At 46.8% G+C, this 14,580-nt stretch overlaps 1 protein-coding gene across 1 annotated transcript in view; it reads left to right on the top strand.

Annotated features, from left to right (window-relative positions):
* The window catches only part of Pex14 (peroxisomal biogenesis factor 14), a 158,330-nt gene that overhangs the window by 22,393 nt on the left and 121,357 nt on the right, over positions 1 to 14,580 (top strand). Inside the window, exon 2 of the mRNA XM_008831716.2 lies at positions 2,313 to 2,360. Coding sequence (XP_008829938.1) covers positions 2,313 to 2,360 — 48 coding nt within the window. The remainder of the gene's footprint in view (positions 1 to 2,312; positions 2,361 to 14,580) is intronic.

Genomic DNA, 14,580 nt, shown 5'->3' with positions numbered 1-14,580 from the left:
CCTTCGTCCCTCCCTTCGTCCCCCCCATCCTCCCCCATCTCCCTTTCCCCTTTTCTTTCCCCTCCCTCTTCTCTTTCTTTTTGAGGTAGGGCCTCACTATGTAGTCCAGGCTGGCCCCCAATTCACAGTTCTGCTTCAGCCTCCTGAGTGCTGGGATTACAAACTTGCGCCACCATACTCAGCCTCTTTTCTTAGTGTGTAATAGGGAGAGTTGACCTAGTCAAAGATGCCTTAGAGGAGATGCTTCCTGGAAGAAGTCCTTAGCTGACTCTGAAGGACATTAAAATGTCTGAGAGGGAGGGAAGGGGACAGCACGTGCAGAGCTGCTTGACAGGAAGCAAAAGCCAGTGTGTCTGCTGTGGGCAGCGCTGGGGGTGTGGGGCCATGCAAAACCTGGGCTGTAGTCAGAATAGAAGTGGAGTTCCAGGACTCCACTCAGAGGTTTTCTCTGTCTTCTGAGAACAAGAAGAAGCCGTCAAAGATGCTGCTCATGGAGATGGGTGAGTAGATTAGGGAGGAAATGATCTGATGATCCTTTGGAAATGATAAGTCTGCATTGTGGAAAGTGTATTGGAAGAAAGCCAGCACAGATGTGGGGGAGCTGATTAGATGTTTGCAGTGGTCCAGTGAGAGATTCCGGAAGCGTGGACCAGTGTGATGGCACTAGAGATGACTAGAAGCAGAGGGTTCACCCCCCAGGCCAGAAGGGAATATGGGCAGGAGGTGGGCCGGGTTATCTGGGAATGTGGGAGGAAGGGCTCTGGAAGAGAGCCTTTCCCATCTTAGTGTGCATTGTCTGGTTGAAGTTTGTGACTTGCTCAGACAGGTGACACGGGAAGAGGACACCAATGACAGAGTCAGGGAATCTGCTGTGAGACTTGCCAGTCTGAGGGGAGGTGAGAAGGCAGTGGATGCTGAGTACAGAGTGACCTGGCCCAGAGATCAGAGTGTATGAACTTACTGATGCCCGGGCCCTGAGAGGAGGGCAGGAGGCAAGAGAAAGGCCACTCTGAGGCTGATCTCCTTTTACACCTACCATCATGCTGGCCGACCTTCTCGTCTTGGAGACAGGACTCTGGATAGGATAGGGTCCTTCATCCAACATGTCCTTGCCACTGTCAGCCAGCTGTGTGGTGGCAGATAGGTGTGAGGCAATTTTGGGAACTTTAGTGGTCAGACTCTTTCTTCTCTGACCTGCCCTTTCTCATGAGGTGTGGGCATGGGCCATCCGAGCTACTGAGAGGAGAGAAGAGAGGCTGGGCCGCTCCCAGGACACACACTAGCTACCCATGTCTGGATAGTATCTTTGGAAAATTGGCAATTGGCTTGAACATCAGTAACAGTAACCTAATCACAACTGGTCCAAACTGCTTGCTTTATCCTTGTGGAGGTTTGTACATTTTGTACATTGCTTTAGTTTCCCTTCTTGTGTCTCCTGCACCCTGTCCTGAATTTTGGCCAGTACATTAAAGGGTTGAAGGTGTATGTGGGGTTGAGTTGTTGTAGTTCCCCTAAAAGGAAACAGACTGGAGCCCCGCCATCTGGCCACAATGCTACCTGCCAGCCTGTGTGTTGGTCTGTTTCTTTCTCAGCCTGTCACAGGATTATTTCCATAAAAGATTTGAGCCTGGGGCTCTTGTGGGGTAGAGTTCTTTGTGATAAGCAATACTTATAGCCAGTGAGTCAGGGGGTAGTGGTGGTAGGGATGGTCATGCATAGCTTTGATCCCAGTACTTGGGAGGTTGAGGCAGGAGGAGTAGGAGTTCAAGCTCATCCTCACTACATAGTGAGTTTGAGATCAGCTTGGGCTACACCAGACCCTGTCACAAAAGCAAAACAATGTATTCACTCTAGCTGGAGAAAATCTGGAGTATGGATAACTGATGCCCCCTGGTGGCTGCCTTTGGTTCTACACTTTTGCTCTTGAGTTGTTCACAACTGCTGGAGAGATGGCAAAAAGTATAGATTTCTCCTTGGGGTTTTCTCTGGTCTTTGCTATTTCTGTGGATTTTGTGACTGGCTTCATCTGTCCTTCTCAGCAGCTGATCATTGGTTATCCTGAGCAAAAGTAAGCCCTGTTTGTGAGAGGGGCTGTAACACTGAACTCCCAAACAATCTCTGCATTTCCTGGCAAGTTCATTCTCCTGGGGCTGCTTCTTACAGCCCACCACACAGTACCCACCATCTGAGAAGCCCTTGAGAAATGGGAGACAGAGGCTTTTGTGTGTGCGGCTTGAGAGTAACGCATCTGGGTTTGTGATGTCCATTGGGTGGCACTGTGATCTTATTTTTGTTTCTGTTTTTCTTTTCAGCCAAACTCTTCTCCAGGAAGTGAAAACGTGGTACCTCGAGAGCCACTGGTAAGTACCTGAGACACACAGGATCATTTTCTAATAGTTAAAATCCCATGAGTTTAAAGAAACCTTTTGATCCTGTGGCCATGCCCAACAGCATCCTGTCACTAGCAGGTGTAACCTGGAGGCCTCCTGCCCGTGACCTCTGACTTCTGACTTCTGTTCTAGCAAGAAGGGATTAGTGTGCTCTCTGGTCTTTTCGAGAACATCCAGCTCCTGGCCGTCTTGCACCACTTTGCTTGTTCTCTAATTAGGGTGATGCCTAAGGCCATGGGGTCAGAGTTGGAAGAAGAGGTTGCTAGTTGTCCAACTGGTTGCCTCTGATCATCTGAAATCTGAAAAAGCCACTCTGTCACCTCAGGGTAAGAGTACCTCAGATGCCCTTTCAGGAACAGGTAAGGGAAGGAATTCTGGTTTTGCCTGGTCAGTGATCAAGTTTGTGATCTTAGTCTAGGTTTGTGTCTTAGACTAACTACTAACAGTGGAGAGGCCTAGTGAGCACTAAGGTGCCCTTCTTTTTTCTCCCTTTTGCTTTCTCTTTTCTTTCTTTTTAAACAGGAAGGATCTCATTCTGTAGCCCAGTCTTATCTTTGAACTCATATGTAGCCCAGGCAGTCCTTGAACTCAGAACAGTCTGACTGCCACAGCCTCACAAGTGCTGTGATTATGAGCTGTGCACCCCCCTCTCCTGTGCCCCCAGCTAAGTAACTGGCTTTGCAGTGCTTTTGCTTTGGTGGTCCGAGCCAGAGTCCCTGCCTGCCCTCTCTGTTTTCATTGCTTGGCATTTTGGGACCTGCTCTAAATCCTGTGGACTGGGCAGTAAGGCCAGTTCTGTGCAAACCAGATCTGCTTTAGGGGAGCGCCAGCACTCCGTTCAACTTTGCCAAGCCTTTCCTCCTGGAGTGGTGACAGCCGGCAAGCGTGGGGCACACTGCCCAGGCTTTGTTCTGGCAGCACCTGTAGTCTCACCTGTTTCCTATCTCTTCTCTTACAGAGTGGAAGGAGGGGCTATGAGGCCTTTAGCTGGTATGAGCAGGTCCACACTCTAGTGTGTTCTAAGGCTTTCCTAGGCCGAGGGTGAGGTAGATCTGGCGGGGCTGCAGGTACAACAAGAGGGATGTTTTCGGGGGCATGGTGGTGTTGCTCACATCTCCTGTCAGATGCAGGCTCACATCCCTGAACCTCATAGTCTGCTGTCTCCTTGGTCTTCCTAGGAGGCTTCGTTTGCCAGGTTGGCGAGGCTTAAGTGTGTCCTCTGTGGTCTGCCTCCAAGCCCCTTAGCTGAAGTCCAAATTGAACACAGTAGTTCTTTTCAACTCCTTATTGCCGCAGGCTTTTTTGAAACTTACTGATTCAACTGTCAATGCTCAGAGGTGAGGTCAGACCATCTTGTGGGGCATGACGGGAGAAACTCTTTGGGTCATGCTCGCTGACTTCTCGCCTTGGGAGCCCACTGCCTGTGCTCTCCTAGGAGCCTGTGTGTGGCCCTTTTCCTGCTGCCCCTGTATCTGCCTGTTGGTTGGTTATACTTTTATTTCTTTTCTTTTCTGGGAGGCCCTGAGCAGTCTTCAAACCCTGGTAGCCTGTGATCGTCCAGAGTTCAGGCTCGTTCTCTCCAGGCCAACTCTACAATTACCTTATATTTAATTAATATTTTTTCTCCTCTTTACGTACTTGCTGCATAATTGCTCAGAGGAAAGAAAACACATAGCAGCAATTTATATATATATAAAAAAAACAATAATTAAAAAAAAACCCGAAATAAACTCCCATCTCATTTGGGCTGATCCTATGAGTTGGGTAATTAGGGCCCTATTAAAGGTAGACCCTTTCTCCTCCCTCCCCCCTTTATTAATTTTTTATATTAAACTCCCACAGTCTCTCAGTCATGCCCTTATTGCTTTTGGCTAGCCATTTGCAGCGGCCTGATTAAATGAGGGCACCAACTGAGTTGTATGGTCTTGTGTGAACAACGCCTTCCTCTTGGGAGTGGCAGCAGAAGGGTGTCAGACAGAGGAGCCCATGGAGGGCTAGCTTGTGGAGCAGGCCGGGGGCACAGGTTGAGTAGGAAGAGAGCCCTTGACTGCTGTGGACTGACAGCTGGCTAGAGAACCACCCCAGGGTGCTGGGGGAGCGATAGGGCAGCACCTCAAACCCACAGCTCAATGCATGGGGCTGCAGTTGAAAGCACACAGTGCTTAGCCCCTTTGTCAGGGAAGGAGGCTGTCCCTGGGTGCTTAGCTGGAGCACTGGAGAACAGACAATTGCAGAATCAAACAAGCCTTGTTCTTAAGTAATTCGCATGTTTTATTTGGGGAAGAAAAAGCATTTGTACACATGAAACAATTAGCAAGAAGGGAAGGCTGTGTATAATTTTAGGAAGCAGCATAAAATTGTGTATAATTTGGTGCAGAGTTGCCTGGCTGGGAGTCTGGAAGGGCCCTTGTTATTCAAAGGAGGAGGAAGGATGTGGGTGGGAACATAGGGATCCTTTCTGAGATATTTCAAGCTAGGTCTGGAGGAATAGGAGATGCCCTAATGCTAGGGGACACCCTGGTAAGATTGATTGATTGATTGATTGATTGATTTAATCTTTTTGAGACAGGGTCTCCCTGTAGCCCCAGCTGTCCTGGAACTCACTGTGTAGACCAGGAACTCATAGAGATGCCTTCCTCTTGGGAGTGGCAGCAGAAGGGTGTCAGACAGAGGAGCCCATGGAGGGCTAGCTTGTGGAGCAGGCCGGGGGCACAGGTTGAGTAGGAAGAGAGCCCTTGACTGCTGTGGACTGACAGCTGGCTAGAGAACCACCCCAGGGTGCTGGGGGAGCGATAGGGCAGCACCTCAAACCCACAGCTCAATGCATGGGGCTGCAGTTGAAAGCACACAGTGCTTAGCCCCTTTGTCAGGGAAGGAGGCTGTCCCTGGGTGCTTAGCTGGAGCACTGGAGAACAGACAATTGCAGAATCAAACAAGCCTTGTTCTTAAGTAATTCGCATGTTTTATTTGGGGAAGAAAAAGCATTTGTACACATGAAACAATTAGCAAGAAGGGAAGGCTGTGTATAATTTTAGGAAGCAGCATAAAATTGTGTATAATTTGGTGCAGAGTTGCCTGGCTGGGAGTCTGGAAGGGCCCTTGTTATTCAAAGGAGGAGGAAGGATGTGGGTGGGAACATAGGGATCCTTTCTGAGATATTTCAAGCTAGGTCTGGAGGAATAGGAGATGCCCTAATGCTAGGGGACACCCTGGTAAGATTGATTGATTGATTGATTGATTGATTTAATCTTTTTGAGACAGGGTCTCCCTGTAGCCCCAGCTGTCCTGGAACTCACTATGTAGACCAGGCTGGCCTTGAACTCACAGAGATCTGCCTGCCTCTGCCTCCTGAGTGCTGGGATTAAAGGCGTGCGCCACCACGCCTGGCATTATATTTATTTTTAAATGATTGTATATTTCCTACAAAATGTAACAGATGCTGCCTAGACTCTGCACTAGAAGGATTAAGTGCAGGATGCTGAAGGCACGTCATTTTTTCTTCTGGAACGAGATGATCGTTGAGGCTAGGGCTGAGTTCATTTGGCAGAGTGCTTGCCTGGTGTGCACAAAGCCCTAGGTTCTATCCCCTGTAAGAAATAAACCAGGAGTGATGGCACATGCCAGTAATCCCAGCACTTGGGATGTAGAAACAGGAGAGCTAGAAATTCAAGGTCATCTTTGGCTATATTGTGAATTCAGTGCCAGCCTGAGCTATACGAGACCCTGTCATTTTTTTTTTTTTTTTTTTTTTTGAGACAGGGTCTCCCTGTAGCCCCAGCTGTCCTGGAACTTGCTATGCAGACCAGGCTGGCCTTGAACTCACAGAGATCCGCCTGCCTCTGCTTCCTGAGTGCTGAGATTAAGGGCGTGTGCCACCACACCCGGTAAGACCCTGTCTCAAAGAAAGAAAAAACCCCAAACACTAGATGATTATTTTAAAATGAATTTATTATTTATTTAAAACAATTTGTGTGTGTGCGCACAGCGTGGTACACCTGTGGAGGTCAGCTTTGGGGAGTTGGTTCTCTTCTTCCACTGTGGGATCCAGGGATGGAACTCAGGTTGCCAGGCTTATGCGGTGAAGCACTTTTACCTGCTGAGCTGTCTTGCTGGCCGTAGATGATCATTTTGAAGTAATTTTTCTCCTTATTAAAAATATAAGAGAGAGAGAGAGGGGATAGAGAGAGAGACAGAGAGAGAGAGAGAGAGAGAGACTCTCAGAGAGATTGCCACACTGAGTATTTGGGCGTCTATGTCAGCAGTAGTCTCTAACCTACCTTGCTGGGGCAGGGAGGGTTGCTTTCCATTCCTGTCCTCTGTGGGTCATGAAAACTGCCCTGTGATGTAGTGGTGAGAAGTCCAATTGTTTAATTTCTAAATGACACGTTGGTATTTATAGTCAGCCCCTGGCCTTCATTCTAATCAAGTACTGCCCCTGCATGTTGCCTTCCCTGCCCCCTTCAGTCCTAACCCCAGTCCTGTCCCCAGATGAAACCAGCCCAGGTACCTTGACTGTGCTAGGAGGATGGCTCTATAGTATTCTAGTGTTCTGGTGTCCTTAGTGCTGAGTACTGTTGAACCAATCAGCTTTGAGAAGTTCAGAAACTTGATTTGAATTCTCTGTTAATGACGACTTCTTTACTAAAGTTGAAGTTATTAAGGCCCTTTTCCAATTGTACTCTCTTCAGGAACTTTGCCTCCTAAGGGAAGGAATTAATTAATTAATTAATTTATTTATTTATTATTATTTGGTTTTTTTTTTTTGGTCTTTTTGAAACAGGGTCTCCCTGTAGCCCCAGCTGCCCTGGAACTACCTGTGCTCCATCCCCAGAAACACAAAATGAGTGGATACGAGGGGTCACATAGTTCTTGTATTGCTTGGGTACTGAAACTGGGGTTAGGTAACCTTTGGAGACTTCCTTATTCTCAGATTTCTGGATATTTGAGGTGAGCCGTGAATAAGGTCTTGTTTGCATATCTGCTCATTTGTCTCGACTGTTTCTCAGTGTTCAGCAATGCTATTGCTCAAGTACTTTACACAGTCCCTGTGGGTCTGGCTCAACTAGAATTCAGCTTTTTTGCTCTGGGACACCAAGCTCTCTCTCTGGATGAGTCTTCTGTCATCTTTTCTTCTTCTGATTTGTAGATACAGGCTCTTGCTCTTTCCATTTATTTACTTATTTATCCTTTTTTTTTTTTTTTTTTGAAACAGAGTCTGGCTGTGTAGTGCAGGTTGTCCTCAAACTGGCCTCCTTCTGCCTCTGCCTCCTGAGTCACACTGAGCACACTACCACATCCTGCTGCTCTTCCTGTTTTTGTTCCCTACATTCTTCAAAATAATACAAAGATGATAGGAATTTCTATGCTGTCAGCTTTTCTAGATTAAATTTTGGATTTTCTTTTAGATAAGATTTCACTATATATTCCTGCCTAGTCTAAAACTCGCTATGTAGACCAGACTGGCTTTGAACTTCCAGTGATCCTCCTGCCTTTGTGTCCCTAGTATTGGGATTACAGGCATGCACCATCATGCCCTGCTTAGATTAATATATATGTGTATATATGTGTGTGTTAATTAAAAAATAGTTTTATGTGTATGAGTGTATATAAGTGCACCCATGTCATGCAATGTCAGTGGAGGCCAGAAGAGGGCAACAGATCCCCTGGAACTGGAGTTACAAATGGGTGTTAGTTACCATGTGGGTGATGGGAACTGAACCCAGGTCCTTTGCAAGAGCAGCCAGTGCTCATAACTATTGAGCCTTCTCTCAGCCTCTCTCCTGTCAATTTCACACGCAACACCACACCATCACTACAGTGATCACTGATATTATTTTTTTTATTTTTTATTTTTTTGGTCTTTTTGAGATAGTCTCCCTGCAGCCCAGCTGACCTGGAACTCACTATGTAGACTCACAGAGATCGGTCTGCCTCTGCCTTCCTGAATGCTGGGATTGAAGGCATGTGCCACCATGCCCAACTTGGATTAATTTTTTCGGGGGGAGTCTTTTTGAGACAGGGTCTCCCTGGAGCCCCAGCTGGCCTGGAACTCCCTATGTAGACCAGGCTAGCCTTGAGCTCACATAGATCTGCCCGCCTCTGCCTCCCGAGTGCTGGGATTAAAGAGGTGTCCCACCATGCCTGGCTCAAAGATTAATATATATATATTTTTTTTCGTTTTTGGTCTTTTTGAGACAGGGTCTCCCTGGAGCCCCAGCTGGCCTGGAACTCCCTATGTAGACCAGGCTAGCCTTGAGCTCACATAGATCCGCCCGCCTCTGCCTCCCGAGTGCTGGGATTAAAGAGGTGTCCCACCATGCCTGGCTCAAAGATTAATATATATATATTTTTTATCGTTTTTGGTCTTTTTGAGACAGGGTCTCCCTGTAGCCCCAGCTGTCCTGGAACTCACTATGTAGACCAAGCTGGCCTCAAACTCACAAAGATCCACCTGCCTCTGCCTCCTAAGAGCTGGGATTAAAGGCGTCCACCACCATGCCCGGCTATTTGTTTTTTTTTTTTATAAGAGGCAGTGTCTCATTGTCTTACCCAGGCTGACCTTGACCCCATGATCTTTCTGCCTCAGCCTCCTGAATAGCTAAACTGTTACTAGCAATATTTGCCCAGGGTCGCCCTTCACAGTTTCTACTGAGACACTTAGGGACCCAAATCACATGCAAAGAGCTTGAGAGTGGGGCTCATGGTACATCTTGATGATGGTGGGGGTTTCCTTATGTGATGGATCCAAGGTACTGGGCCTGAGAGTTGAGTACTTTTTAAAGATTTATTTTTATTTATTTTTATATTATGTATATGAGTGTTTTGCCTGCATGTAATGTAAGTGCATTGTATGCGGGCAGTGCCTGTGGAAGGCAGAAGAGGGGCATCTGATCTCCTGGAACTGGAGATGGTTGTTGGTCTCCATGTGGGTGCTGGGAACCAGACCCAGGTCCTTTTCAAGAGCAACCAGTACTTTTCACCACTGAGCCATCACTCGCCCCCCCTTGTGTCCTTTTTAAATAGGAAAAGACGTTGGCTTCTCTCCTTTCCCACTTCTCTTTTGTAAGTAGCGTAAACTCTTTAGTGAAGAGAACATCTCCTTTTCAACACTGATGTTCATGTATGCCAGCTCCTGGTTGCGAAGATTCCTGAGCTTCCCGCCTTCCTATAGACCTGGTGAGGAAGGCTGGTTAGATACAAATGCTAAAGTGGTCGGACTGGAGGAAAGCCTCATTCCATTTCTGGGTGGCTATAAGCTCCAGGCCACTTACTGATTTTGAAATTACTGCCTCCCTCCTCGTCCTTCCTATTACAGTCTGAGAAGGGTTATGGAGAAGACAAGGCGGTGCCCTTTAAGTTGTTTCCTCTTTCAGGTAAATGAAGAGGTTGTTTTTCAGTTTGGAGGTATCCTTTTGCAAATAATTATTAGATGAATCGAAACTCTTAGGAGTAATAATTAAAGAAATGGAATTTGAAACAGTTCTTCACCTTTGTTTATGCTCTAGGCTCCTGGCTTTCATAGTAATACTTTGTATTTGCACTAGTTCCTGTAATCAGAGGCTCTGCCTTGTGGATTGCTGAACAGTCTTTATTTTGGAAATGTAGGAACCAAGGGCTTGAGCCTTTATGCCTTTTTTCAGAGCACACTGGTTGAGGGAAGTTTGTTTTAATCTGGTCCCAGCACCTTTGTTTGAGAAGGAAGTCTTGCTGCCCCATGTCTCCTGCAGGTGGGTTTGATCAACTGCCCCACTGGCATTGCTGAAGGTTTAACCCACAGCTTTCACTGGGGCAGAGGGAAGTTCCTGAAATGTTTTTCCTTTGTTTAAAATTGGTCAGTATCTTATTTGAAAAAAATCTGATGTATATGTGTGGGCTAATGGGTGGGTGTTCTGGTGGCCAACACAGGTGACCCTCTGTAACCCTCTGCTTGAAAAGCACCAGATGTGTTCTCAGGACAGGCATGTGCCCCACATTCCCCAGGATAATTTCCATTTAAAATGTTTGAGCCCATTGTTAAACCATGCAGACTGATGTGGGCTTGAAAAATCTGATCCCATAGTTAATCCCTCTTGTGTGCAGTGCAGAGCTGCAGGGAGAGAGCTTGGGAGAGGAGCGGCTCACTGCCCTCCCTTCTTCCCTCCCAGCTCTCCTTTCTTTATGGTTTGTAGTTATAACGAAGATTTATGCTTGTTGCTCCACAAATCTTCGCTCTGCCATTATGAGTTTGTTTGAGCAGTCTCGAAATGGGGCCGACACTGAGTGATTCTCCAGGTAAATCTATCTGTGGGCACTCCCTGACAGTTGGAGGCAGAGAGGAGCTAACACATTGCCCCCAGCGGAGCGTGGGTGAGGATGAATTACTCTGTCGAGAAGGTGCTTGCCCACCACCTTGGTGACCTCTTGCCTTGCAGCCACCCTGGCTTGTAGCTCCTGTCCTTGCAGAAGATGGTGCCCCGATCAGTGATTGCTCCCTCTACACTGCATCTTCCAGAAGGCCTTTCTCTGTTGGTGTCAGCTGTGACTCAGCCAGGCCCATAGTTAGAGGATCTTGAGGCTCTTTTTCTAGGCTTGTGGTAACCAGGAGCTAGCTAGCTGCTAATAAATCCAGCTTACAAGATAGCTATTTGTATAAATGGTTTTATTTTTCCATGCTTACTGAAAATGAATTTTGGGGACTAGGAGATGAGGAGTAAACATTTATTTAACCCCACCTCCTTTTTCCTTTCCCTGTGTTTTCCATTTTCTGTCCTTGTATACTTTTTTTTTTGAGATGGGGCCTCACTATATCGCCCAGGTTGACCCTGAACTTGTGATTCTCCTGCCTCAGCCTCCCATCAGGCCTGGTTTTTGAGTGTACTTAAGAAACAAAAATATTTATTACCTATTTTATGTGTGTGTGTATGTGGGCACAGGCCATGGCATGCACGTGCATATCAGAGACAACTTGCAGGAGTAGTTCTCTCCTACATGTGGGTTTTAGGGGCTGAACTCAGGTCATCAGGCTTGGTGACAGGTGCTCTCATCTGCTGAGCTTTTTTATCAACCCTGTGTGTACTTTTGAGAGCTGTTTTGGTGTCCCACGAGTATGCATAAACGTGTGTTTCTTTACATGTTAGGAGCTTCCTTTGTACATCCTCCTGTGACTGGCCAATTTGCTTTTCAGGCCTTGAGAACTGTTTCCTCACCTGGCCAGGGGATCCCACACTGCTCCTCACACTGAGTGTCTAAGCCCGTGTGTGCCGAGGATGCTTGTTGAACAGTGCTTTTTCATTAAATATGATATAAACTGGTGAAATAGAAATATTGAGAGAGGATTCTACAAGAATGTTGTGTTCAATAAAGATTAATGTGGAAAGACTTTTCTATTAAAAATCAAGTCACATGTTTGGTAAATGTGAACCAGAAAGGTTGCCATCGAATTGGGTGTGAGATGACAATTATATATTGGGGCAAGATCATAAAAAGTCTGGGAGGACTCAGACTCCGGTTGCTTTCCGAGTGTCTGAGCTCTTGCTTTGCTTTAGAAATGTGGAGGGCGTGTTATGGGTGGGGTTTATGCCAGAGAAAGATGTCTGGGAACTTCAGTCTGTGGGCCCACACTCAAAGAAAAGGTCTTGGCTGTACATCAAAAGATTAGTGAATGACTGTACATTTATAGGTTTTCGGTTAATATAAAATGTTGAAGGTCTGTAGAGCAGGCTTCATTTTTAATAATTCCTCACTTTAACTGATTTTTTGATTAACTGAGCAATTATTAGTTCTGATCTCACAGGTCAGAAGAGCTGCTCTGTAGTTCTCCAACCCCAGCCCTGGTTTCTTTATTTTTATCTTCTTTGGGTCTCACAACCCTTGTGAGGATTGCGCTTCTCATTTTATAGTGAGGAAACTGAATCCCAGGGCACCCAAAGTCCCAAAGCTGCTAGTGCAGGACTTGAATTCAAGTCTCAGACCCATACTGCTGAACTGGAGCACATGGGGTGTGCAGATCAAAGTGCAGTGTTGACTTCACCTTCCCTGGCACTGGTGTGGTGGGGGGTGCTGCACAGATAGGCTGCGGCCCTGGCATGGGCTGCCTGCCACTCTGCGCGTGCTCTCAGACGCTGTTGCCTTACTGTGCTCTCCCTGGTTGGAGTCTTTTGTATGCATCGCTGTTGAAAAGGCACCTATTAATTTATCACAGGTGATGTGTGCCTCCTCAGGCTTGGAGGAGGCGTCTGCACCCATGTACCTCACTAATGACAGGTTACGGGATCTAGGGAGATAATAGGCTCTTTTCCTCTGCTGTCTCCGTGGAAGCTGCTATGACTCTGGTGGCTTCTAGAGGGCAGCAGCTGCCTGTTATTTCCTCTCCTGCTGGCAGAGGGCTGGTTGCAGGACTGAGCAATTGATTTTGTGACTGTAGCTCTTAGAGCAGTGCTGTGCAGGTCCTCTGGGAGTCACCGAAATCCACCTAAGTGGAGGAAACACAATGACCAGGAGCCCGTTTCCCCTTCCTCTGCCCCTCAAGGAAATCCTTTATCTGTATCCCCATTGGTATCCATACTTTCTCCTTGTCAGAATGGAAGCAGCAGAGTTCACCTGCTGTGAAGAGAAGAGAATAGAGATGCCTTCAAGAGAGCAAAATCCTTTTGTCAACTCGTACTTGCTCTCAAGTGCGAGATCACCCCCTCTAACAGTGCTAGGAGGTCTTGAAACTTTCCCTGTGAGCCATGTCTTCCTGTGTTAGGAGTACCACTGCCGTGTGGGTGATTGCCTGTTTCCCTTGCAACCCTGGCAGGCCCTCGGAGGTTTCTCTGCAATGCCAGGTGACTTCTTAGAAGCACATTGAGAGGAAAATTTTGTATTTGTCAGTTGTTTAGACTTTGGGGTTCAAGACTGGTAAATGGGAAGGTTGGATTTTGCTGGAAGTAAGTAAACTAGCTGGCCTTTCCCAGAAGCACCTCGTTTATCCTGGCCCTGAGCTGCCTCAGGTCCTCCCTGGTGTGTGGCCGCAGCAAGTTCTGGAAAGAACAAATGCAGACCCAGGTGGTGGAGGTGCTGTGATATTTTGGTCCTGAGCCAGTTATTTAGGGCTAGATGAGGATTCTTCATTGTGGGAAGAGTGGGTGGCCAGTCCCCTTCTTAGGGCTTTGCCTTCTGCTGGGCCCCTGGGAAGGGTTGGAGCTTCTGCGGAGTAGCCCTCCTCAGTGGCCTCTCACGGTTTTACTGTTGCTCTACAATGGACAGTCGGTCAACTCCACACATGAACAGAAAGAAAGACTAACTAGAAACAGTGGCAAATCATTTGACAGTCAGTGATTTTGTAACTTTGTTTATCCAAAGGTGATCATTATCATTATTTCTGTTGGAGGTTTGAAGATTTCCTCCTGTACTCTAGAGGCTTGTTTAAAGGACATTTTATTTCCTTTGTAGTATCTGGAAATCATTTTATTTCCAGTGAAATCCAGATGCTCAGCCCCGCCTTCTGCTCTGCCCCCCCCACCTCTCACTGGGCTCCATCAGGTAGGGGGTATCCCCTGCTGACCAGTCTGGCAGAGCTAATACTGGCTGAGGAGCGCTGCGGTGTTTGTTTTTGCAGTTCCTGGATTTGGTTTAATGTACAATTGATTTTTTTAATGTATTTAATCATTTTTTTCTTACCTCATAAGGATTAACCTGCACAAACCTCATTTTATCCTAAGTGTGGCTTTGGGAGGAAGGGAGAAGAAAATTGAGTTTCTCTAGCTTATTTTATTCTTTCACTTTTTATTTTCTGAATAGCTTTTCCTGCCGAAGCAGCTCTGTAAAATACAATGTATTTTCGTGGTCATTACTTACTCATTACTAACTGGTCTCTCCTGCTTGCCTTTGTCTGTGAACTAAATACAGGGGCCTAAAGATAATTGGTAGCTCTGTCACAGGCACACCAATTACAGATCAACAGGGAAGGCAGCTCAGTGGTGGTTTGTGGTTGGCACTGGCTGCCCACCTAGCAAGTGTGAGCTGTCATTCTGTACTTGCCACCAAGCTGGGCTGACTAGGTTGGTTCTTTCCTGATTTTATACTTTGGCTTTCCTGATTGCCTGCCACTGTCTCCCTGATGTCCAGATTTTGGCCTCATTTTATCCCTGCCTGTGGTTCTTGTATCCACTGTCCTGAGTTCCTATCTCCTTTTTATACATATAAGGCGCTATTCATACATATAAAGTCT

The sequence above is a fragment of the Nannospalax galili genome, unplaced genomic scaffold (genome assembly GCF_000622305.1).
Source record: "Nannospalax galili isolate Female #2095 unplaced genomic scaffold, S.galili_v1.0 scaffold870, whole genome shotgun sequence".
NCBI lineage: Eukaryota > Metazoa > Chordata > Mammalia > Rodentia > Spalacidae > Nannospalax > Nannospalax galili.
This window is presented reverse-complemented; position numbering and strand designations above follow the sequence as displayed.